Source organism: Oryzias latipes, chromosome 1 (genome assembly GCF_053564925.1).
Source record: "Oryzias latipes strain Hd-rR chromosome 1, Olatipes_Hd-rR_3.1".
Classification (NCBI taxonomy): domain Eukaryota; kingdom Metazoa; phylum Chordata; class Actinopteri; order Beloniformes; family Adrianichthyidae; genus Oryzias; species Oryzias latipes.
In genome coordinates this window covers 35,252,046-35,276,020 of record NC_136237.1, presented here as the reverse complement: position 1 = coordinate 35,276,020, position 23,975 = coordinate 35,252,046, and the positions used below count along the sequence as shown (strand labels likewise).

Below are 23,975 nucleotides of genomic sequence, written 5' to 3'. Positions count from 1 at the left end.
ATTATAAAACGGCCTTGTATTAAAGTAAATTAATTTTTTTCTATACAAATAAGGCTAGTTAAAAAAAAGTAGATTATTGGTTGACTGTTTGATCTGACAACACTTTATTATTATTTAATGACGTATGAACACTTTCGGAGCCTCACTGTCTCCATGGCAACACTTGAAATTGGAAAAAGTTTCTTTTCACCGGCTGTCACAGTTATTGAGACAGGAAGGAAGACTCCTGTTGTGACTCATGACAGTGTTTTCAATCGCCCTAAAACTTTTGTAAACTTCTTCCAGTGGTGTGTCCCAACAGACATGACCCAACGTGCAGTCAGCTGATTACTCAACCAGCCGCCTCAAAGGTCCGACTTGAAAATTTCAGAATAAGCCCCAAACCAGAGGAAGAGAAGCTTAAGATGCATTTATATTTTGTTTAAGCTATAATATATATAAAGCACTTACAATGGAGATACATTGTAAGAGCTTTGGGTGTCTGGAAAAGCATAGATAAATCTAGTCCATCATTATTATTATTATTAGAACCGCTTCATCGTCAATGTCTGGCAAACCAAAGAGAGGCTGATGGACTTGTGCAGGCGTCATCTGGTTTCTTCATTTTTCCCTGGAAAGGATTTTTTCTTTACCGAGAAGGAGGGTCTAAGCGCAAGAATTCCCAATTTAGTTCAGACTGTTTGGTTGAGTTTAGCAATCAGCTATTGTATTTTATAACTAATGTTATGTTTTGTACAATTAGTGAAGCCCGTTGAGACAACTGTGTTGTAATATTGGGCTAAATAAATATATATAAATATATAAAGGAAAGTGAATTGCTACCTCCTCATTGGTGAGAATCTAGGAAGGGGATGTTGAGGGAGTGAACCCCTAAAAGTACCTTGTATGATCCCCGAATTATGCAAAAGGAAACAATAAATACTATTAATATAATCAATTAAACAGGGGTGTCTGAATCTATGTTCTATGAAAGTTACATTTTTTTGAGTGGAATTATGGAAATAAAAACACATTTCCTTAATATTTCATTTATTTTTGAAAGGGTCATATGCAATAGAAATAACTCAATAGAGGTGTGGGTCTGTTGATGTTTGCTTCTTCCTACTTCTTCTCAAGCAATAAATCAAACTCTGGGGTTTCCTCATGGTCGAGCAGCTGCATCCAAGCCACACATCAACAAGTGCAACGCAAAGCGTCGGATGCAGTGGTGTAAAGCACGCCTCCACTGGACTCTTGAGCAGCACAGATGCCTTCTCTGCACTGACGAATCCCGCTTTTCCATCTGGTAATCGGATGGATGAGTCTGGGTTTGGAGGTTGCCAGGAGAACGGTACATTTCAGACCGCATTGAGCGGAGTGTGAAATGTGGTGGGGGAGGAATCATGGTGTGTTTTCTTTTTAGGAATTGGGCTTGGTCCCTTAGTTCCAGTGAAAGGAACTCTAAATGTTTCAGGATACCAAAACATTTGGACAATTCCATGCTCCCAGCCTTGTGGCAACAGCTTGGAATGGGCCTCTTCCTCTTCCAACATGACTGTGCGCCAGAGCACAAAGCAAGGTCCATGTAGACATGGATGACAGAGTCTGGTATGGATGAACTTGAATGACCTGCACAAAGACCTTATCTGAATCCGATAGAACTTTATGGGTAAGGAATGGGATGGTAATTCAGTTCATACGCGAGTCAAGGCAGGTGAGCGAATACGTTTGGTAATATATTGCATTTTAAGCTCAGTTCTTCACAACAAGTTGTTTTTGGTTGTTTGAATGAAAGTAAAATCACTTAACTGAGGAAATGTGGTTTGTCTACTTTTGTTTTATTCCATTTCTTGCGCACACTTTACATGCAATCATAGACATGCTTTTTTGACAATAACAAATCGGAGTCTGTGCCGTATAGTTGAAGTAACCAAAGCGAAAAACTAACAAAAACTGCATTTATATGATCACTTCTGCTATGTACATCATTTTTTGGAGAATCAGCTGCGTAATTGAAAGAAACTTCACGGTGAGAATGTGGTGCTTGTCTCTGTCTCGTTGGCCCCAGAGCTCTTCCTCCTGGCGTAGGTATACCTGTAGAACTGCTCCTGGCTCATGCAGCCATATTCCTTCAGAAGCTTGAAGAGGTCATTGCGAAACTTCACACCGATGAAAGCATAGACAAAAGGGTTGAGACAGCACCTGAAGAAGGCCAAACCCTGCGTGGCATCTGTAGCCAACATGAGTGTGTTATCGTATTCACAATCTTCAGTTCCTCCATTCGCTGTGACAGAAGTGGACAAGAACAGGACGATGTTGTAAGGAACCTGGGAGACGAGAAAAACGGTCACCACAGCCAGAATGACCTTGATGGCCTTGTTCCTTTCAAAGTTTCGAGCTTGGCAAAGAGTTTTAATGATGCTTGCATAACAGAAGCCCATAACCAGGAGAGGAAGGAGGAAGGCCAAAGCTATTTGGCTGGCTTGGATGCCGACTTTCAACTCGGTGCTATTTTGGTTAGAAAGGCTGCAGGTGTTGTTGCTGACATTGGTGTAAGCCATTTCAGGAATGGAGAAGATCAGTGCCATCACCCAGACAACAGTTGATGACACTTTGCTATAAAAGGCTGCTTCTGTGCGGTGCCGGTGAGACGAAACGGCCTTGGCGATGGCGAAGTATCGATCGATGCTGATGAGGCAGAGGAACAACATGCTGCTGTAGAAGCTGACCTTGTAAATGGTGTACATGGATTTGCACACCATCTGGCCGAGGACCCACTCTGCCATGGAACTGGCCGCCCAGAAGGGGAGGGACAGGGCGAAGAGCAGGTCGGCAAAGGACAGGTTGAGCAAGTACACGTCCGTCATGGTCTTGAGGCGCTTGAAGTGGAAGACTGTGAGGATGACCAGAAGGTTACCTGCCACACCCAATAGGCAGATGATGGAGAAAAGGGTAGGCATGAACCATCTGCGAAAATTCCTGTTCACGTCTTTCACACAGGGTGTGGGAAAATTGCTGTAATCTACGCTGGGAAAGCTGATGTAATCCAAATCCAGGTCTGATTCTGAGCTGGTACTGTTCACACCCTCAGACATGCATTCCTGCAAGAAATCATGAAAAATAGATCATCTGTTTGTTCTGGGCGGTTTTTTGACACAACCAAAAAATTACGCAAAATGTCCGCAATTCAGAATAGATTTTACAGGAACCGGGCAGCAATAACCAAGGGCCGATCCCATTCAATTTGGGATTAAGATATAAGGAAAGTGAAGCTGGGTCAGTGCGCCTGGTAACCACTAGGAGGGTCATTGAACAAGCATGTGTGGTTGGTTCGCTCCAAACTAAAACGGCACAACTTCACAACAGATACAGATTCATTTAAAAATCAGATTCCAAAACATTTTTTTTTTATAATATCTTAAGCTAAATCAAATTGAATTGGTGAGAAATAATCATTGCCTGACTAAATTGAATTGGATTTCTGATTCCTCAAAGAATACTTTTGCTTATACGTTTATGGATTTTAAATCACATTTATGGAGTATATTGAAATTATCTTATTAAAATAAACTTTATTAAACCGATTTCAATGGAGTTGGTTGAGTGAATTGGATTATAAGTAGTTTGCTGGATAGATGGGACATTTGAATGATTTAATGGTTTTATAGTCTATCACAATAACTTCTGATGCTAATTAGAACTGTTATAAAGAACATAAAGTAATTACAGTAATTGGGCTTAAACAAATTGTTAACTCTTTCTACTCAGTTCCCAAGAAGGAGGTGAACCGTTCAATGGTGCACAGTTAAACAAAAATGAACTCTTACTCAAACTTTGACAATCCCACCCCCAAATCAAGTTAATCAAACTAATTTGGGAGTCATTTTTACCCGTTTCATTGCAGAATAATCTATTTGTTTTGTTAAAGCTTATTTTGCCTTCAGTTCAACACAACCGATTCCAATTCAAATATACTTCAATTGAAAACTTCCTGTTTGAGTTTAGTCATGTAAATCTATTTTGTTTTTGATTTAGTCAAGGTATTACTAAAAAGTATCTACTTTTTCTACACAGGGACAAGCAAGTCAACAAATCCCAAGAAGAGAATCATTCCTGCCTGATGAAGCGTAATGAAGCGTCTGGGATCAGTGAGCGTCTCACATGCTCTGCTGTATGACCACTCATTTCCTCTTTACTCTCCTCAGAGCAGGAACTGGCGCTTCGTCAGCCACTACAGGTTAGTTTAAGACTCGATGTACATTTAATCCTTGATGTGACCGTATTCTCTTACCTTCAAAGAAATGAACCAGATGAGAACGGTCGACAGGCTCAGAAGACCTGCAGAAGCACCTGTAAAACATTTTAGTCTAAAATGTAATTCCATGTTTATACACCTGTTTTTACTCTGTGGTAAAGCGGTTGGCTTTACAATTTTATTTCATTTAACATTAACCAAAATATTATTAAGTCTTCCTGTTTGACGGTCTAAACTGAATTCCAGAGCTTAGATCCTTAAATGGAAGATTGGAACAACTTTTAGAATCTGGGGACAAAGTTAAAACTGTTTTAACTTGTGTTCAAACTATTCTAAACAAGAAATGTAGCATTAAAAAAAAAAAAAAGAAAAATCTAAAAATTCTCAGTGCGTCTCAGACAGTGGTTAACAGATAACAGATCTCTATAAACCAGAACAATAACTTCTTAGATCTGTGCTACTTCATTCACAAATACAATAACCTGTTCTGCAATCTGTCAGAGGGGATTTCTTTTAAGGGATGCAAATATCTATTTCTTTCTTTGCTGACACAAGCTGGCCTGTGGTAGGACTGTATCAAAAAAAAAGTCACTATAGATATAAAACAATTCTTTGAACGCACATGTGGTACAAGCTCTGGAAAGACTCACCTGCAGCAGCAGCAGTCATGTTGCTCGAGTTGTGAGTACGGCTACAAAACAGATGGAATGAGTGCGTTTGATGGTGGTTTCCCCTTGTAGATGTGAAAAAAAAAAAAAGACTCACGGAAATAATGTTCTTGTCAGACCTCAATTATCATGCGAGAAAAAGAAGAAACCCACACTTCAAAATAAAACGCAAGAAAAACAATTTTGTCAAGTGAAGGATGCAGTGCAGACACGGCTGTTAAAAAACTGCAGGATACAATGAGATTGTTTAAAAAAACAAACATGATGATAAAAAGCCAAAAATACCATTAAATAACATTTAATTTCAGTCCACACAGATTTAAAGACCCACTGCAATGAAAATCGGGTTGTCTGTGTTTTTATCATGTTGTTGTTGCATTTTTCTCATGATGGAGGACATATAGAAAGAAAATTAAATCTCCATTTCTGAGTAAAAGGCACAAAACTGCAGTTAGAAAATCTTGTAGGTGTGACGTAGAAGCTACTACGGCAAGCGACAAGCTCCCTCCGCTCCATTCTGATGCATCCACCTTTAGACGACTAAATCCATCTCTGTTTTCCTCGTCTGAGCTGGCATCTGCCTCAAACCTGTACAGCTGAATAGCGCCAACATTGCTAGCAATTTCTTGTTGCATCGGTAATGTTAAGCTGGAAGTGTGTAAGCTAGAGTGAGAGAGAGTGAACAGAGGGATGTTGCAGAAGACACCAAGTAGTTCTAGAGAGATCATTGATATGATTGCACTTGCTGTGTTTATCAACTCTTTTTTTGGATGAGTTTATAAGGAGGTCGAGCTCAGTCTGTGTGGGTTTCATTTGCAGTTGTAGCCACATTTACACCTCAACCGACCGTGTAGCTGTGGCAGAAGGTTGATGATGCGGACTTGTGCTAAATAAGGTTCAAACTTCAAAGCTCTGAGATCGTCATGGAGATGGTGCGCAAAGTTAAAGTGAAGGTTACCGACGTGATTCAAGTGTATATGGATGTATGTGTTTATGTTTATCTATCAATGTCACCACTAATTATCCCAATAGTCTGACATATCTATGTATAGATTTATATTTCTGCTGTTGGTTTAGTTTCTTTTTATTTGTGTTTTGTTTGCTTGGAATAAATAAAATTAAAATTCCTATCTTTTTGGTGAAGTCGTTAGGCCTGATTTATCAAATCAAATCAAACTTTGTTCAAAAACAGAAAAAAAGGTGTGTAAACAGTAGGTAAATAGGACAAATCCCCTTGTCCTTCCATCCGTTGACACAATGAATGGATGCATGAAAACAGAGGACTGTAATTCTAACTTAGATTTAGTTTTTGGTTAAGTTTGGCGGCTTTGATCTTCAGAAAGGCCACACTTGTTTCCATCATGACAGGGACACCCTAAGAAGCTGTAGTGCACTATTTATGTAAATTATGTATATTAGGGGAAATTGGCATTTGCAGCAAAAATCCCATTTTAAGCCTTTCTTGGTGAGGCGCTTTAGTGATGCAACGCCGTTCAGTGCTTCTACTTCGGACGCGAGACCTTGCAGGAGCCGTGCAGAAGCTCCTGCACACCTGTATCTCTGTGGTTGTGGTTTGAAGCTTTCACTTCAGGCAGAGCAAACCGCAGGGTACACGGCAGAGCCAAAATGCAGAACACTGTGATGGAAAGAGAAGCTCTGTCAAATCTCAACCTTACTCCATTTTGCAGCCTGACCTGGTCCTCACTCCTTTTGGATTCCTCGCCGTGCTAACAGGATTTCTGAGTCAAAAACGAGAGAATACTCTGGAAGTCTTTGAAATCTGCTCAAAACAGGAAGCCTCAACAATTCCCTCATGATACCCACTTCCCTTACCTGCGCTGTGCAAAGGGGAGCGATGTGCATGGTGCAAGCCCTCTGCAGCGTCTGAGTGACTGACAGCAGTTCAGCAGCTCCTCTCAGACTTTTTTGTGTAAAGCAAAAAGAAGATTTTCCTGTTCAGGGTAGAAAAGTTTATTGGTATAAATATGAAAAAGACTGCATGTTGAAACCTCGTTACACGGCGCGCACACGTCACGGCACATTTAAAGTTTGTGTGTTTGAAAAAAAACAAAACATGTTCTAAGCGTACTGCTTTTGATTTGATTGGCTGCGAGCAAACTTGAGAACACTGGTAGTGGAGCTTTGTACAGCACTGATGATCACTTTAAAACGCTGATAATAAATAACAGTAAACACATAAAAATAGTAACAATCATACTACTTCATGACAACAAACTCCTGAGACAATACTGTCACTGTAATACGGATACGGAGAGTAAACAAGGTTCTCCTCAGAGGAGGCGCTCCGCTTCTCCACAACTTCAAAAAGCTGCATCATGCAAAACAATAAAGCCACCATGGCACAAGACGACGAGCAACACCGAGCGCTTCTGTCGGATGATATGTGTGGAGATGTGCTGAAGGCGGCCTTCAGGTGACGCCCTATAATAGTGCTTTCTCGGGCCGGCATCAGTGGCCCCCCTCCCCCCGTTTGGCTCAGTGGTCGGTTCTGGGCCTGCAGGGCCCTTCTGACGGCTCGCTGGTTGCAGCATCCTCGGTCTGAGCCGAGGTGGTCTCTGAGCCGGTGTTGCTGTCGCTGCTCCCTTCCTCCATGGCTCCCTCGGGGACGCTCTCCTTGTCCTCCGAGGCCCCCTCCTTGCTGCCTCGGGGAGAATCCAGCTCCTCGGGGGGCTTCTGCTTCCCTGGATTCAATTCCAAGCAAAACAATTTTTATTTACTTTGGATTGTCAAACGTCTTCTCCTCACCTGGAGAACAAAGAGAGGCTGAACTGAATGGGATCTGCAGACCTCCTGGTCCAGGTTTAGGTTCTGCATGCAGGTTAGGGTTTAAAAACTCACCAGATCATCCTCTGATCTGTTTCAAGTGGCGTTCACGGGGATCTTTTAACTTTATGACAATTTTAGCCAAAATAAGAAAACCTGTCTCTTTTTAAAAGACGCAGTTTCTGCTGGCGTTTATTCAAAATTCACCTGAGTTGTAAGATATCTTTCTCATTTCCATCAAGACAATAATAGAAAGGGGTCACAGACGGACGGAAGTACCGCTGGAAGCGGCCGTCACGCAGCTCCTGCAGTAGATGGTGAACCTCACCGCCCTGGGAGAATCTCTGAATGATCTCATGAATCCAGACATGGAGATGTGATTACAGATGCTTCTGCAGAACTCTTCAACATAAATAAACCTAATCTTTGTATCTGTATATGAGATACCAAACAGCGATGAGGCTAGAAGCTCTTGAAAGTAGCCCCTCCCATACGCAGCGGGAGCATCAAGTTTATGAACACGTTTTTGGATCAGCGTCCTTCAACAGTGAGGCGGCGGATGAGAATTTGAGGCTCGAATCACGTTTGCTGTAAACGTAGCATTAGGATAGTTTTATTATAGAAAAACCCTTTTTAAATATAAAGTTATTGTTTTATTTGTTCTTCATCAATCAAGACGTGTTTTGACATTTGAACCCAAAGCAAAAGCTTATGGACTTTTCTCTGGAACAAGGATTGTTGAGAGTTATGCAAGCATGCATAAGAGATGTTAAGAAACTTTCCCTAGTTTTGTTTAACCAGGAGCCTCTTTACTCGAGTCATCGTTTATGGATCAACCGCAGACAGATTTATTTTAGGGAGGAAATTTCCTAAAGTCATGACTGTCCTGATTCATGAAGTTTTACTTCCTCTACTCTAAAAAGCCCTTCAAAGCAGGGCAGACAGGTAGAAGGAGGGAAAAGAGGTGTGTTGGGATTTCCCCAAGAGACGAGTCAGGGTTCGGTTCCTGATGACAGTTCACTGACAGCCCCCCCACGCCCCCACCAACGGCTGAATCAGCGTAGAAATGTCTACTGTCGCAGTCACAGCTGCAGGTTGGGAGACGTTTACTCTTTTGTTAAAATAGTTATTTTCTTTTGAATAATTACACTCAAAAATGTACATAAACCTATCCTGTGACTCAGCCACTCCGCCTCATCTTGTCTTATGCCGTTTCCAGGGTTACGTTTGAACAATCCCAGTGCATGATGGGATTGTTGATCCCATCATGCACTGATTTTGCGGTTTTGCTGACTTGCGTTGTGTTATTCTGCTGCTTTTTTTCTTTTTAGGGAGACAACAGAAAGACTCACAAGATCAAAAAAAGAAGAAATGGAGCAATCAAATCAAATCAAATCAAATCAAATGACAGCAAAGTGAGCAATCCCATCATGCACTGGGACAATGCAAAAGTCACAAGAACAAACGCATAAAAGCTCAAACGTTGGATCAAAAAAATTAACAGAAACCAAGTAATTTGGAAACAACACAATCCGAGATGCGATTCACTTAGGATGCTCGTCTCTGAAGACCACAAGTCCCTTATCTAGCAGATCAGCTGGCAGTGACACAATATGACAAACGCAGAACTTTTTGAGGACGACTGCAGATTCAAACATTGTAAACGTGAACTACACCTACATCCTTTAGTTGTCTGATTAAAAGAAAAACATGAACTTAATAGTTCTTGCTTCCTTGACCTCAGTATACAGTGGTCCCTTTGCAATTTTGCAGTTCACCTTTGTGTTCTTGCTATTTCATGGTTTTTTTTGTGCAATGCTTTTATTGTTTTGTTTTTTTACAACCAATTTTATTCTGTGTCCTGATTGGCTTTAGTCTATGGTCGATCAATCTTTGTCTGCAGTACAGAATGCGTTCATCTTGCCAAATTTACATAAATCTTTAACTGCAAGCAGATCTTTGATATCATTCTCCAAAAGTGGCCTTTTTTAGCTGCCAAGGTTTGAACTTTAAGAGTTTAAACTAGAGAAAAAAAGTTTGAAAATGTTAATGTCTGTCTGAGAGAAGTGTGTAGTGAGGGGTTTCACTACCTTAAACCCCTATAATAATTGTAAAAATAAAGATGGTTACAGTGGATTTCACCTTGTTTTTGAACGTAACTCGAATGACAAACGAGAGACGACTGTATCTCTATTATTTATGAGTCCGTCTGAGAAAACATGGAAGCCTTGTCCGTTTTAAAATGACTAACAGAAAAAGAGACGTCAGCTGTTTCCCAGAGAGATCGTTTCTGTTCAGGCTCTCCGTCACAAAGAAAGGGCCGGACGGCCGGAACAGAAACGCCTCAAGCTCAGATTTCAAAGCGTGAAAGGGAACTAACCTTACATGTGTGTCGTAGTCAAACGTAGGGGACAGGAAAAGGATGAATGGATGATATGTGGGGGGAGGTACAGTGAGGTCATGACTGTATCTGAGAACTGGAGTGACTGACACAGCCCCACCAAGAAGCCAAACTCCCATAGACTCCAATAGAGAAATAAACAGCTGTTGCTCAGTCTTTCTATGGTCAGAAAAACCATTCTTGCTCTCAAAACCTTTTTTTTTAAACATATTCTTGTTAATCCTATTTTTTTCATGCTACTTTTCTGTAGTTATAAGTTATATAATTTATAAACCGACTAATCAGATGCTTCAATAAAAGCACGTGGTCCGACGCCCAACATTTGGATTGTTTGATTGACGGCCCACGTTCATGAGGTAGGGGTGTGGACTTCCAACAAGCTCACTCCTGATTGGCAAGAGTGGTTGACATAGAAACGGCAACTCAGACCGACTGGGACTAATCATTGACTTCAATATGTATGGAAGCATTTCTGTTGCATAATTCAAAATAAAAGTCAAAACCAGAAATGCTTTTTCATTCAAATGAAGCTGCATTTTTTGACTCAAAATTAAAATGAAAAAGCAATCCACCAAAATGCTTTTTCATGTTCTTCCTCAACACCGCTTATTCTGTCACTTAATTAAAATGATAAAGAAAATGGTATTTGACATTTAATTTTCAAAAAGTTCTCTGGTAAATGTGTAGCATAATTCCTGTAGAAATGTCTAATTTGACAATTAAAATGGATTCACAGAAATGCTTTTTAATTTTCAAAATGTAACTGCATCAAATGACTCAAAATTAAAATGAAAAAGCAATTCTTCAAAATGTAATTAAATGTAATTAAGTGACAGAATAAGCGGTGTTGAGGAAGAACATGAAAAAGCATTTTGGTGGATTGCTTTTTCATTTTAATTTTGAGTCCAAAAATGCAGCTTCCTTTTGAAAATGAAAAAGCATTTCTGGTTTTGACTTTTATTTCTAATTATGCAACAAAGATGCTTCCTTAAACATGGTGGCATCCGTATCTCGAAGATAAATGCTGACCGAATTGGCTTCGTTTGTTTGGAGCCAGAAGTCATTTTCTGTGAATGACGTCACACTCGCTTGGTCCACGTCTCTTATATGATCAATGGGACAGAAACATCTTTGCTTGAGGGGGTTTGTAGGGAGGTTTTTTTTTTTGTTGGGAGGGGGGGGATCAAACAAGACAGGCTCTGGGGGGGGGGTTCTTAAACCAGAATAGGAAGATGAGGATGAAGTTCACTTTTATTTTCAAAGGAAACCATTGAATTTTGTTTCAAACAGCTCTCCTGAAAATATCCTTTTTCGAGAGGGGGGGGGCTCATGCCTTTATATTCCAAAATAGAAGAATAAACATTGATGTCACTTTTGACTTTTCGTTGTTCTTTGGTGTGTTTTTTTTAAGCTGACCTGCTCTGGCGTTAGCGCCTCACTTGTTCAGGGTGACGGAGGTCAGCGCGTCTCACCTGGCTCGTCTGCAGGGTTTGCTTCCTCCGCCTCCTCCCCCTCCTTGCTGCTCTCACTCAGAGCGCGCTGCTGCGACTTGCCGCCATGTGTTGCGCAAATGTGTTTTTCCTCCTCCGCTAAGACGCAGGGGGGGGCCTCTTTGGCACCGCGGTCCCCTGTGTCCTTCTCACGCTCCGCCATGCGCTTGCGTGCTGCCTCCTCTGCTGCGGTGATCTCTGCAGAGATCCTCTCCATGTCCACCTCCACCTTCATGCAGCACAGCTGCAAACAGAGAGGAAAACCATGGTTTTGCGCAGCTTAAATTGCTGAAACTGGTGACCACTTGCGCATAGAGCTGCATGCAGCTCGCTCGTCTGCAGAGGGCAGACGGCACCACCTGTTGTGAACTCTGTGCACTGCATTTATCTGCCATCATGGATGCTGCAAATCACCAGTGCTGACAGCCGCTTGGTCGCCAGAACATGTGGATGGAGTTATGAGCAGCTGGTGGCTTTAAGAGCCGCACGCGGCGTGCAGAGGGAAGCTCGCGTGCAAGCAAACAATAATCTGCTGCCAAAAACACTGTACCCTTTTCAGCTCATTGTTGAAGGAATCTGTGGCTTCCAAGAACTTCCTTTTTTTCTCCTGGTGGCGGTCTTCAATCTGCAGCAGCTCTGCCTCCAGCTTTCTCTGTGAGGTGGCGAGGAAAGCAGTGAGACAACGTTCCTGCAGGTTTGACACCAACATGACGAAGGGACCCCACCTGGTGGACCATCAAAGACTGGACCTGCCGCTTCAGGACCTGCATGCGAGCCGTGGTGACGACGGAGCGCACGTCCGGCACCACGCTCTCGCTGAGGATCTCGCTGATTAGGCGGTGGTTGCGTTGGAAACGAGCGGCGGCCGTGTGTTTTATGGAAAAGCCGTCGTCGTAATCTGCAGGAGAAAAAAACGGAAAAAGCGTGAAGTTTGCTGCAGAAAAGGGAGTTTTAGCAAGTGACACAAATCCTGCTGCAAGCAAAAAAAAGAAAAGCCCAGAGAAAGTTTACACAGTCAGAATTGAGTGCCTGCAATTACGTCAAAACTCGTCTCTCAGCTGAGCTGAGCCGTTATCGCAGGCTGAACGGGACAAGCAGTAAATCACATCTCTTTTTTTGTGGACAGATGTTTGAAGATGTAGTCTGCGATTTTCCCTCTTCAATCATTTGCCTTGAAAATAAACTCCCAGGCCACTAAAACGCAGGATGACGGGGAAGTTAGAAGCCTTCGGCATAAAGTTTCTTTACTTTTGAATCCCTTCAGGGGGGAAAACGTTGCTTCAGAGCTGCCTGAAGTCATGAGACATCCGCTTTCCTTTAAAGATTTTAAAGGATTTTCACTTTAAATTAAGACAAAACGACTCAAAAATGTCACTTTTAGTAAAACAAATAGAAAGTTGAGACAAAAAAGAATTAAAAGAAGCAAAAAGAAGAAACAATCATTATAATTGTTGCTGTTTAATCCCAAAACCCGATCAATACAAAAACAGATAAACTGAATTCTTTAAAAAAAATATACTTCCAAATAAAGAAAAAGAGCACATGGGATTAGCCTCTTTCTAATCAAAATTATCTAGAATATACATTTTCTGAATATTTTATTTTAAATTGTTTTATTCCTTTTTCTCCGTCATTTGAGTCTTAAACAGTGCAGAGTTTTTCGTTTTAGGTTTTCTCTGAAGAGTCGGAGGTGAAATGTTCGTGCAAAGATGCCGTTTGTTCATATAGGATTCTATTCAATCAGGAAACTCGAATGACCTTTAAAAATCATACAAAGAATTAATTAAAAGTTAAAGACAGAGCATCTAATCAATTATATGACATATAATTGAATACCACAGAATAAATGATGTTAAATAAGTCAAAGTTTAGATTTACATCAACAAAAAGATCCAAAACTTTTATTTATTTGGTCCTTTGACCGTCTCTGTTGAACCACAGCAGGTCGGCTCCGGACTACGGTACCCATAATGCTCCCATAATCCTTCAAACCGAGAAACTTCATAATTCACCAAAGTTGATTTAAAACATTTGGACAGATTCTGAGCGCCGTTTTCCACCTAAAATCCATTTCATTCCAGCTCCTCAATTGGTTTTTGAGAAAATTAAAAGAATGAAAGTGTTACTGCGCCACCGTACGGCCTATTCTATGACATTCTTTTCAATAAATCCTTCCAGGAAATTCAGATTATCCCCACATCTATGTTTTTTTTTTCGCCCTTAGCATGTATGACACATGTTTTAACATTTTGTTAACCCCTCAAGGCGACATTGGGCAGTGGGCGGAGCCATCAGCTAATTTAATGCCTGGGGTGTGTCCCAAATGTCACTCAAGCCAACGGTTTTAGAAACAAAAACTCAACTTTAACAGCATCATATTCATTTGAACGAGGCCCTCTGGACTAAGAAAAAGCTGAAAACAGACGTAGTTGCTGCAGACCGGGAGCAGAGATTTAAAGAGCTCCAGTGCTTCTCCTAGAGGATCTTTTAAGGAGCCCATGGGGTTCACATTAGCTGGCACTTCAGTATTTGCAGGAACAGAGTGACTCAGTGTCAGCCAGCGCTGTAGCTGCATGGGTAAAACTTTCCAAAGAGCACAGACAAACCTCAGCTGAGGGCTTCAAAGGAACACGTGTAGGTGCAGCGACACCACAACAGGAAGCAGTCAGGGAGGTTCTGTCAAGGCTGCGTTTGAGAATAGACTTTTTCTATAAAATCCTGTTTTCGTTGCCACACGCAACTCTGGACCGTTTTGTTTTGTTCTCGTGTCTTATTTGAATGTGGGAACAAAACTGCTGCACCAAGAGAATACCTGAGATTTCTTTTCTGATTAAATTACACTCAGTATGCAGAGGTGAAAAACAAAACAAAAAAAAAAGCCTCTGATGTCGACAGGAACAGAACGGAGCAAAGCAGCAGATTCAAAGGCATTAATACATTCATAAAACATGGTGTCTGAGCATGTAGCCATGTAGCTACGTCTCATTTAATCATTGCCATGCGTGCGGCGTGTTCAGAACACAGCCCACCGGGATGCCGGCTTGAACATTTTTATAGTCTGGGGTGCTTCTAAGTAGTAGCTGTTTTATCTGTCTTTTTTCCTGGAGATGATTAAGTCGGGCTGTAACCCCGCCAGACCCCAGACAAGCATCATTTCCTCGAGGGTGGGTGTAACACAAACGTCTTCTCTGTCGAACGCTGGCGTGCGTCACACACTCAAAAACAACACGGGGAAGAATGTAAATTTTATAATTACGCTGAAACCGAGGCCAAGGATACCTACAAAGTAGTGTAAACACTTCCAGCATAACAAAGACGAAAAGCTGTCCCAATCTGCAGCCAGGGGGGGGGGGGGGGGGGTGTTTTTTTTTAAACTGAGGATCGACTGTGGCGCAGCAGGCAGAGAGGATCCGTCGGTCACGTGGCCTTCAGGACTCACTCCGTCTCAATTTCTGGCCTCATCTGTTAAAAGCTTTGCAAACATTCAGCTCCAAATGACGCACATTGTGTTTTTGAAACTTTTTAAAAATAGTGACCTATCAAAGTCTAACTGACATCAATGCAAAAACCTTTCAATTGTTTAGTCTCAGTCAGAAAACTTAAATCAGAGAAACTATGATTTCACTTTCAACTTTCCTCTTTTTTTAGATCAAATTCAAATTTATTTTTAATCTTTTTAAATAAATTCAAATTGCAAATGATAATATTTAGAAATAAAATGCTCTAAAGACGAATAGTTTCAAACCTAATTTTAATGTTCTTGAAGCTGCTTTAGCCGATATAAGCATCATATTTTTATGTTTAGCATCATTGACTGTTCACTGACAGTCATCTAACAATTTCTTCAACAAAGTAAACATTTGTGATTTAGTTTTGACTTAGATTTCTTTAGTCGTTGCAGCATTTTTAGCTTTTTTCCAACAGATTTTTCCTCAGATATTTTCTTGCATCTTCTTCGATTCATTTCTAAAATGATCATTTTATCATCTGAAATTAGAAGTATACCTCAGCATCATATTCACACACTTAAAATGAACTTAGCGTAAAATTCATTCATTTAGATCTAAAGCTTTGAAATTTTTAATCATTTCTTTATATCATTTGCATACAGTTTAGTATATATTAATTGATTCTTCTGTCAATTTAGCATTTTTTTATGTTGATTTATTCACTTTTGTTTACTCCAACCTGCAGTTTCTCTATTTAACATGGTGTGCAGCAGAATTTTGAATTTATAAAATTGTTGTATTTACAATCAAAGGATAAATGTGTATTTCTGGCATCATGGTAACCTGAATTTTTAAAGCAGTTTATCTTCTTAGCATTCCTTTTTAATTTATCATCAACCCTTCAACACTAGAGCTGTCGTGAAGTAATCCACGACCTTTGACCCAACTATACGACTGTTTACACAATCAGCGTAATTCCAACGGATTATGACCCACGTTTGCCAATTCTCTCTGCATCGGAATCATCTGATTTACATTGAGTGCACCTTAAAAAGTGCTGGATATCAGTGCAAAGCTGCTTTTCTCAGCCTTTGGAATTACTATGAATGCATAAACGGTTGAAGAGTTACAGTACTTTGAAAAACAAAGGTCAACACTGGTCTGAAGCTCTGGTGTTAAAGGGTTAAAGGAGCGTTTTGCCAGCTTTAACAACAATCGTTCAAAACGTTTTTGGTTCATTTTTGTGTTTCTTAGAAACTGTTTTGCTTCAGTCGTCTTTATTCCACCAATGAAGTGAAGCTGTGCATTTATCTTCTTTTCAGGTGCTTCAGGAGTTCGTTTTCTCAGAATGTCCACTGCATGATGGCTTTGTTTAGCTTCCATCTGTGCAGTGTGGGCTATTCTTTTTTGTTGCATCCCTGCATGTGAACCTTGAGGAGCATCTGACCAGCCTTACCGTCTGGATCCTCTGCTGGCTGGATGCTCATGTACGGCTCGCCCTTGTCCAGCCTGGACTGCCTCTGGCGGCTCTCCTCTTCCAGTGCGGCCTCCGCCCGACCTTTTGCGTTGACGTAGGCCAAGTAGGCCGGAGAGTTGTGGTAGGCCTTCATGCTCTCGTTGTACTCAATCTACAGTGGGGGGGGGGGAGAGAAGATGACAGAAATGACAAGAACGGGCAAGTATGTGGAACCTTCCACTCAGAGGGCTGTTAGACAGGAAAGAATAATAAAAGGAGGGATTCATGTCGGGCACACATCTACTGGTCACCCATCAGAGAAAAAACAAACCACCAACACCCCCCCTGTAAAACAACCAACCTTCTCTGCTTCGTAGTCATTCAAATAATCCTGTTTCTCCTCATCAGTGAGGTCCCTCCACATGCCACCGATTATCTTCCCAATTTCCCATAGCTTCAGATCAGGATTGGAGGCTTTTACTTGATCCCAAACCTGGTGATGAGAACCAGACATGGGTGTGGGGTTGGGCTGGGTTGGAGGGGCTATGCGTGGTTATCTCTTAGCAGAGAGGTCACAAACCAGAGGAGGCCGTGTGCTTTAAAGCTGCAACTCCAAAGCTGATAAACCCCACGTCATGATCTGGCAGTAGCTATCCCGCTAAACCAAAGCTCGCGGGACGTCTAGATCAGTCCCGCCGTCCAGCAGAGCAAATGAAAACAAAGAAATGCCTTCAGTCAGCGTGCGTACCTTGCGGCTGTATCTCATGTATGGCATCAGCGGCTTATCGGGCGGCTTCGGCGGTTTGGGGATATTTATTCCAGAGGAATTCTAGAGAGAGAAAATAAAGTTATCTGGAGGCGTGGCTGCTTTGGTTGCACCACATTTAAACACAACTCCCAAACTACTGTGATGAGACATTTATGTGATCTCCTAACGTTTCGGGAGACGTCATTAATGCAGCGGGAGAGGAAAAAAAAAAAAAGAAAAATCAGGAACAGACTGAGCAAGAAGAAAAAAGAAAAGAAAAAAGCTCTTAAGGAGAGATTTTCCAACTGACAGACATAATGATGTTATCAAAGTCAGCCAACCACAGCTTGCATGCAGAAGCTAAATTACTGCGCCAGAGTCTGTGATGCCATGGCAACACTGAAGGCCCAGGTTTTTTAGAAACACATTTGAGCAGACGCAGATGAACTCGTCTTCAGCGTCAGAGTCAGCAAAGAAGCAAAAGTTGTCCTCCGACACTTAAGTTCTTCTGCGTTCAATTTTGGAGTAGAGAAGGAAATCCCCAAATTCTTCTGCTGCCAATGCTAATGGATTTGGAATTTAGACTTGGACTTAACTATAGAAAAACAATTTCATTGGCCGCTGAAGATTCCAGTTCAAACAAGTCATGAAGGATCATTAATATATATATATATATCTTTTAATATTTTTTTTAATTTTTCCACCTTAAAGAAATAGCACCAAGGAGTAAGAAAAACAGCAGTTAAAACAAAAGAACAAGACTTAGGCGACAAGACGCTGGTTTAATGATGTGGTTAAAAGCGAAATGCAATGACATTTCTACACTAATGGCTGCAATTAATCAGGAAACCGCCTCGCCGCTTCGACCACGATCATGACTCCAACAAAAACACAAAGCAAAACTGCACAAATGGAGCAACAACTGACAGCTTTTTCAGAGAAACTTTATACGCTTTTTATCAAAACAAAGCCATTTCAAGCCTTTGCAGCAGGTTTGGTCCTCTACAAATCACATTATGAGAAGCTACTGACCAGAAACAACCAGACAGAGGTCAGAAGAAATGACAGATGGGAAGGTTTTTTGACTCAAAAGTCCTTTATATGCATTTTAAAACCTAAAAATGTTTCAGGTATAATTTTAGAAAGCTTAACATCCTGCTTGATTACCATTTGTGCTTTTATTTTTGGTCTTCATTGAGACTAAAGCAGCTGAATGAGGGTGTTGACCTTTCATTCACAGAATACAGTCTCGTTTGACTGAGCGCGCTCACTGCTGTGTGAGCTCTTACTGGAAGTGAACTGATGAGCGATAAGGATTTCTCCGTTTCATTTACACACTCGGTCACCCCGGCTCTTCAGTCAAACAATCATACCGTTACCCGACTGTTGCTGCTTTGGCTCCCCCCGAGTCTGTAGTTGTTGTAGGCCAGATGGCTGTATGGGTTGTATCCCACAAAGCCGGGGGTGTTGGGCAATTGCTGAGAAATGAGACAGAAACAGTCAGGAATATTGAAAAAGCTTGATTTCAGTCTGTAAAATCAACATACGAATACTTACAGTTGTAGGGGCAGGAGGAGGGGGCGGGGCATAAGATGGCCTCTCTGTTGTCAAAGAAAATGTTAAAAAGAGTGTCAAATACTAATTATGACCAGCAGGAACTGACTTTATATGAGCAGTCAATGATAGAACATCACTGGAACTATTGAGTAAGAGTATAACAGCAGCTCTAAAACCCGTTTATGTCGGTTCTTACTTGACATCTTGACAGTGAGGAGGAGCTTTCAGTCTTATCCAGTCATCGGATCTGTGAAAAAAAAAAAAACAAAGCAGAAAAATGCCATAAATACTTAAGACTAAAAAAATCAGCTTTTATTTTAAACAGCATGTGGCCATTTCTTAATCACATGATGATAAAAAAGTCAGAATCAATAACCTTGTGTTGATCCAATCCAGCATTGACTAACCCTGATGTAAAAACACAAACGGCAGCATGAAATTCAGACGCTCAGTCCCAACTCCACCAATAGCCGACTGATTTTTGTAAACAATTCAGATGAATAAAGTTTATCTAACAGAAAGATGAGCAGAGTAAAAAAAAATAGCTTTTTTATGAGATGTTATTTATTCACCAAAAGAAAGAAAAGTTAAATCATGAATGAAAACCAAACTGTCTAAACATAAAAATGTGTCTTTTCCAACGCCTGTATAGAAACCCAGGTGAGCTCATGAGGTGATGAACTTTCTGCTTTGGAAAACAAAAATAATTAATTATTGGATTGTAGCCCCACATTATCACACTCCCCCCACTATGTCTAACTTTCCAGAAAGACTGTAGGTTTCATCCAGATATTAGTCCAAAGAGGATGTGTCCTAAAGTTTTGGAGATAATCCAGATCCGTTCTTTATTGCATTCAAATATGAAACGAGTCTCTTTGCTCAGCAGTTTCTCTTTGAACTCTCCAATGGATCCATTTTTGTCCAAAAGTCTCTTTCCGATTGTTGCATCCAGAACTCTGACCTTCAGTGAATCAAGCGAGGCGTGCTTTCCTTTCCGTGTTCTCCTGCTTCCTCTTAGAGAACCTCCAGGATGAGGTGAGTCGGTCCTGGAAAAGTTCTCTCCTCTCTTCCCCCTTTTTCTCCAGGTGAGGATGAAGAGTCTCGCTGTGGTTCTACGATGCTTCATAGCATCAAAATCAGCTTTGTAACTTTCAGACTGACTGTTTTGTCCAATCAGCTCTTGACCTTTTATTATGTCATTTAAGCGTCACTTTAATTCAAAGCAATTTACAAAACAGACAAGAACAAAATGTGACTCAACACATTTTAGGGTTAACTGCTGTAAAAGCAGCCTCATCAGCATAGAGAGACATTTAGAATTAGGGAGGAAGGTTTATTTTTTCTTTGGATGGCAGCAGAACCATTTCCTGCTGGAGACGTTTCAGCTTCATCACTGCATCCGACGGCTTCCAGAGAAGTGACTTCAACAGGTCAGAGCGTAAACAGACCTGAATGTGGCAAAAGAAACGTTTTAAAAGGCGGTTAATTGCAGATCCTGCATGCTTTGGTTTGTGGGGAAAATGGTGTTGCTGCTGAATTAAATGTTAAAAAAATACATTTTGTTTTTAAAACAAAGACAGGATAAATAGTTTACACTGAAACATAATCTATTATCTCAGATTTGAAAACTAATGAAAAGTATTTGTTATCTCGTCCTCGACTGACTTCGGATTCATTCAAGTAGGTCTGTCTTACATCTCCCAGTTTCACCAGTAAAACATCTAAGACGAGGTTTCTGAGCCTTTCAGCTTTACGTACATTTATAACGCTTTGTGTCACGCCTCCTTTTAATTTGTTTTAATAAAAACTGTCAAACGGTTCTCTAAACAAATGAAACTATCAGTTTACCTGCTGAATATCTTCATCACTTTTTTGCTGCTGCTTTAGAGAAACAACTTATTTATTCGGGACGTCTTCGAAAATAAGCAAAGCGTGCTAACAAAAAAAAAACTCAAGAAGAACAAAGAACTCAAGCGCGGCCTATTGTGAGACTCCAGAGCAAACGACACACCAGCTTTAGCTTTGGCTAACCTTAAAAATGCCAAAAAAGTGCACACATGATAAGTTAATGCAATAAATGAGAAGAGAATTTTTAAACTACCGGTAGACATAAATAGTCACCATGTCCAATTTAATTCTTTTTTTTTGAATCACAAAATCTGAATCTTTAGACAACTTTATCCAAATCATTGCATAGGAATAAGATCACAATGTGATTTTATGTGAACCTTTTTTTTACTTTTTAAAAAAGTGCTGTAAATGTCTTGAGAATGGGCAGAATGACATTTAAAGATCTTTCTCAAGATCATGTGAACAAACTCCATGTTGTGTGGCCCTGCACTCCTGACCACAGTGCTTGTGTGACTCACACCAGGTGGTGACAGAGAAATACCCTTTCTTTGGAAGCCCGGCCCAATTTAGGTATTTAAAATAAATAAATGACTAAGCACAAGGAAATACGTTATCGTCCACCCAACTGACATTCCAGTCCAGTCGGACAAAGCGACCAATGGAGGCTACATTTGACAGCAATTACAAATTCTAGTAAATGCTTTACAAATCTTAAAAGCAAATTAACTTTGTTTTCCATTGTATGAAGGATAATACCAAATAACCATTCTGTTCTGAGAACCTTTTTTTTCTTCCACTAATGCTGAGTGACCACAGAACGCCATGACTGACACTTTACATACAAACAATGAGTGTCTGGCTCATTTAACCTCACCTACGGGTTCATTTGAGAAAAACGATCGTTTACACTCTGTGTAGTGAAACCCAACAGAAAGCACTAGCAAGCAAACCAAGATCCTGATTTTAGTGGTTGGCTTTAAGGCCAGTTTTGTTTGGTCTATGGACTTAAGATGGGCTTTCCCAAACAATCTGGTGGATTTAATAAAACAAAATGGTCTGAACCAAACTGCCCAGGAGTGAGTTTAAAGTCCCGCTCCAAACATCTTTGGATCTGTTGTAAAAGCGTTCCCAGTGGTCTTTTCATTTTGATGATGCAGGTTTTAGCCGAGATTTTCTTTTTTAAAACTAGGTCGTTTTCTAGGCCTTAGTGTCTGCAGAGCAGCAGGAGTTCACCAGAAATGTGCCTCTAAATTCTAAGTCATCCCTTTGCCTACACTCTCTCCTGCTAGTTTACAGCCCCTCACAACCTCAACACAACATTACCAGTGCAACAACAATGGCGAGCAATACCTCAGCTATCTAGCTGTATAGTTTGAAGATTTAGTCATCTACAAATGGATGCATTGGAATGGAGCAGAGCAGGAAGGTTCTGGCCTGCCGACTGTAAGAACTACAAGCATTTTCCCAACAGTAATTTTCATCTGTTCCTGATTCACGACTATTTAAAGAAAGAAATACTAAGAAACACAGTTTTATTCTTAATTTTATTTAAATAGGTCCTCCATCATGGGAAAATCTCAACAAGAACATGTTAAAACACTAAAACCACTACTTTCACTGGAGTGGGTTTTATAGGAGACCAACAACTAACTTTTATGATAATGGCTAACAGTCCCACCCTGAACCACAGTGTTGGGTAAATTACTTTTAAAGAGTAATTGATTACTTTACTTTAGTTACTGGCTGAAATTGTAATTAAATTACTTTAGTCATTCCCCAAGTAATTCACTACTCGTTACTTTACTTTTTTCCACTCATGCAAATTCTCAAAGGAACGAAGCACAAGCAACAAGATACCGAGTAAAATCAACAAAATAAAAACAGAGGCTACACGACAGCAATCAGGGTTTTTTTTTTAGCACCACCTCATTCATTTGAACATTAAAAAATGAACATTGTATGCCGGCAGTAGTCTGTGGAACGGTTGCTCATTGACACTAGGGCAGTGGACAGCAGTCCACCTCCAGGACAAAACTTGCACTTGACTGAAAGGTTTTCCAAAAAATTGGAAATAATACTAATATCTACAGTTGCCAAATGCCCCTATAAATTCGTCCAAATTACTGCTCTCTTCATCTTTGACCAATCTCCAACTCAGCATTGGATGTTTTTATTCAAACAAGAGACAATGTCATCGCCAACTGTTTACACAAGTTCATTTGTTTTATAAGTCACCTAAGGTTTCACCTCACCAAAATGTGAGTAATGAAACCATGAGGGTTTCTCTAGTCTAGTAATTTAATTACCGAAATTCATTACGTTACTCCATTACTGACAAAGGCATTTAAACTACAGTAATTCGTTACTTTTGTCATTACCCCAACACTGACCACAGCAGAACCCATGTTTAAAAAAACTATATTGTGAGAAGGTATTCTATAGTATTTACTCACCTGGTATATTTTTCATTTTATAAAAATTTTAGTACTACATCTCAAGAATCTGATTTCTTCAAATTTACATGTTAGGGCGGACTTCCGACCTCTCCGCCCCCTCCAGTATCATCAATGACTTGTGTCCCTGAGCTAATGAAACGGCACTGAGGATACTGTAAGACTAGTGTTTATAGCTTAAAAAATCTGGACCTAGTGGACGTGTCGGTACCGCGCTAGTTCTGGTGCTGGACTGGTTTTCTTCGTTCTCAAGCAGAACCACCTTCGAATTAGCTAGCTACCTAGCATTAGCATGCTACACGCTAACAAGTTTGTTGTTTAGTTACGCGGTCTGCAACGAATGCTAATTACAATAAATAGAAAGAGGAATAAACGGTGACGTTTTGTTTAGATTTAAGCCGGAGGGAACGAGACCTGCTCGAGGGGGGGGGTACGATGAAGGCGGCTAACTGTCTTAGTTAGCCGCGGAGCCTCCCGTGATAACACAGGCTCGCTAATTTAGCTTAGCCGCCTCAATGAAAAGTTAACGACACCTCGTCATATTATTAGCATACGGAGTGCTGTTACACGAGCTCGAGTGCAGACTCGCTAATTTCCCCTTCATTTATGACTGCCACGAACAAACACTTACACAGAAAAACTCACCCCGAAACCTTCCGTCCCCCCACTATGTTGCGGCTTTACTTGAAAGGTTAACCGCCCAACCGGGAGACATAAACATTCCCCTGAATAAACGGATGAAAGGGGGTCCACTCTCGAATGATTCCTGCAGAATCTTCCAGAAATGCACCCCCACCCTCTGCCTGATTACAGCTGTGCCTCCTTAGCTCGGCAGTGATGCTAATCGCTCCTTAACTGTCAGCACCGCAGCCCTGAATTTCATT

At 40.8% G+C, this 23,975-nt stretch overlaps 3 protein-coding genes across 16 annotated transcripts in view; all 3 read right to left on the bottom strand.

Moving 5' to 3' along the window:
- The window catches only part of LOC101172468 (tensin-4), a 20,831-nt gene extending 13,956 nt beyond the window's left edge, over positions 1 to 6,875 (bottom strand). The window contains exons 1-2 of the mRNA XM_078946405.1: positions 6,736 to 6,875; positions 6,579 to 6,641 (exon numbers count right to left, since the gene is read on the bottom strand). Coding sequence (XP_078802531.1) covers positions 6,579 to 6,583 — 5 coding nt within the window. The 5' untranslated portion in view covers positions 6,584 to 6,641; positions 6,736 to 6,875. The remainder of the gene's footprint in view (positions 1 to 6,578; positions 6,642 to 6,735) is intronic.
- Positions 1,797 to 6,443, bottom strand: ccr7 (chemokine (C-C motif) receptor 7). Of its 3 annotated transcripts, none has more exons than XM_020713590.3 (3): positions 4,885 to 6,443; positions 4,271 to 4,329; positions 1,797 to 3,080 (listed from the first exon to the last, which is right to left on the bottom strand). In XM_020713590.3, exons 1-3 carry the CDS (start codon positions 4,901 to 4,903, stop codon positions 2,004 to 2,006), a joined length of 1,155 nt encoding a protein of 384 aa, XP_020569249.1. In that variant the 5' UTR covers positions 4,904 to 6,443; the 3' UTR covers positions 1,797 to 2,003. The 3 variants fall into 3 exon arrangements, with proteins under 3 accessions (XP_020569249.1, XP_020569295.1, XP_078802633.1); XM_020713636.3 differs by having other exon boundaries at positions 4,271 to 4,317; positions 4,885 to 5,015; XM_078946507.1 differs by lacking the exon at positions 4,885 to 6,443 and having other exon boundaries at positions 4,271 to 4,561.
- Positions 6,850 to 23,975, bottom strand: LOC101167768 (SWI/SNF-related matrix-associated actin-dependent regulator of chromatin subfamily E member 1). Of its 12 annotated transcripts, none has more exons than XM_020713377.3 (12): positions 23,737 to 23,952; positions 19,164 to 19,195; positions 18,984 to 19,034; positions 18,788 to 18,831; positions 18,604 to 18,708; positions 17,231 to 17,311; positions 16,844 to 16,975; positions 16,483 to 16,654; positions 12,303 to 12,475; positions 12,128 to 12,229; positions 11,560 to 11,821; positions 6,850 to 7,604 (listed from the first exon to the last, which is right to left on the bottom strand). In XM_020713377.3, the coding sequence occupies exons 3-12, from the start codon at positions 18,988 to 18,990 to the stop codon at positions 7,399 to 7,401; spliced, it is 1,284 nt and encodes a 427-aa protein (XP_020569036.1). In that variant the 5' UTR covers positions 18,991 to 19,034; positions 19,164 to 19,195; positions 23,737 to 23,952; the 3' UTR covers positions 6,850 to 7,398. The 12 variants fall into 12 exon arrangements, with proteins under 12 accessions (XP_020569036.1, XP_078802605.1, XP_078802611.1 ...); XM_078946479.1 differs by having other exon boundaries at positions 18,610 to 18,708; XM_078946485.1 differs by lacking the exon at positions 23,737 to 23,952 and adding an exon at positions 23,092 to 23,594 and having other exon boundaries at positions 18,610 to 18,708.

What these genes read in the sequence shown, in the direction of transcription:
- ccr7 (XM_078946507.1), bottom strand. Translation starts at nt 4,363, where the DNA reads ATGGAATTACATTTTAGACTAAAATGTTTTACAGGTGCTTCTGCAGGT. An exon ending in TCTGGTTCATTTCTTTGAAG is followed by an intron (nt 3,081 to 4,270) that starts GTAAGAGAATAC and finishes GATTTCTTGCAG; the next exon opens with GAATGCATGTCTGAGGGTGT.
- LOC101167768 (XM_011494194.4), bottom strand. An exon ending in CTCCTCCTGCCCCTACAACT is followed by an intron (nt 18,709 to 18,787) that starts GTAAGTATTCGT and finishes CTCATTTCTCAG; the next exon opens with CAATTGCCCAACACCCCCGG. An exon ending in TCAACAATGAGCTGAAAAGG is followed by an intron (nt 11,822 to 12,127) that starts GTACAGTGTTTT and finishes CTCTGTTTGCAG; the next exon opens with CTGTGCTGCATGAAGGTGGA.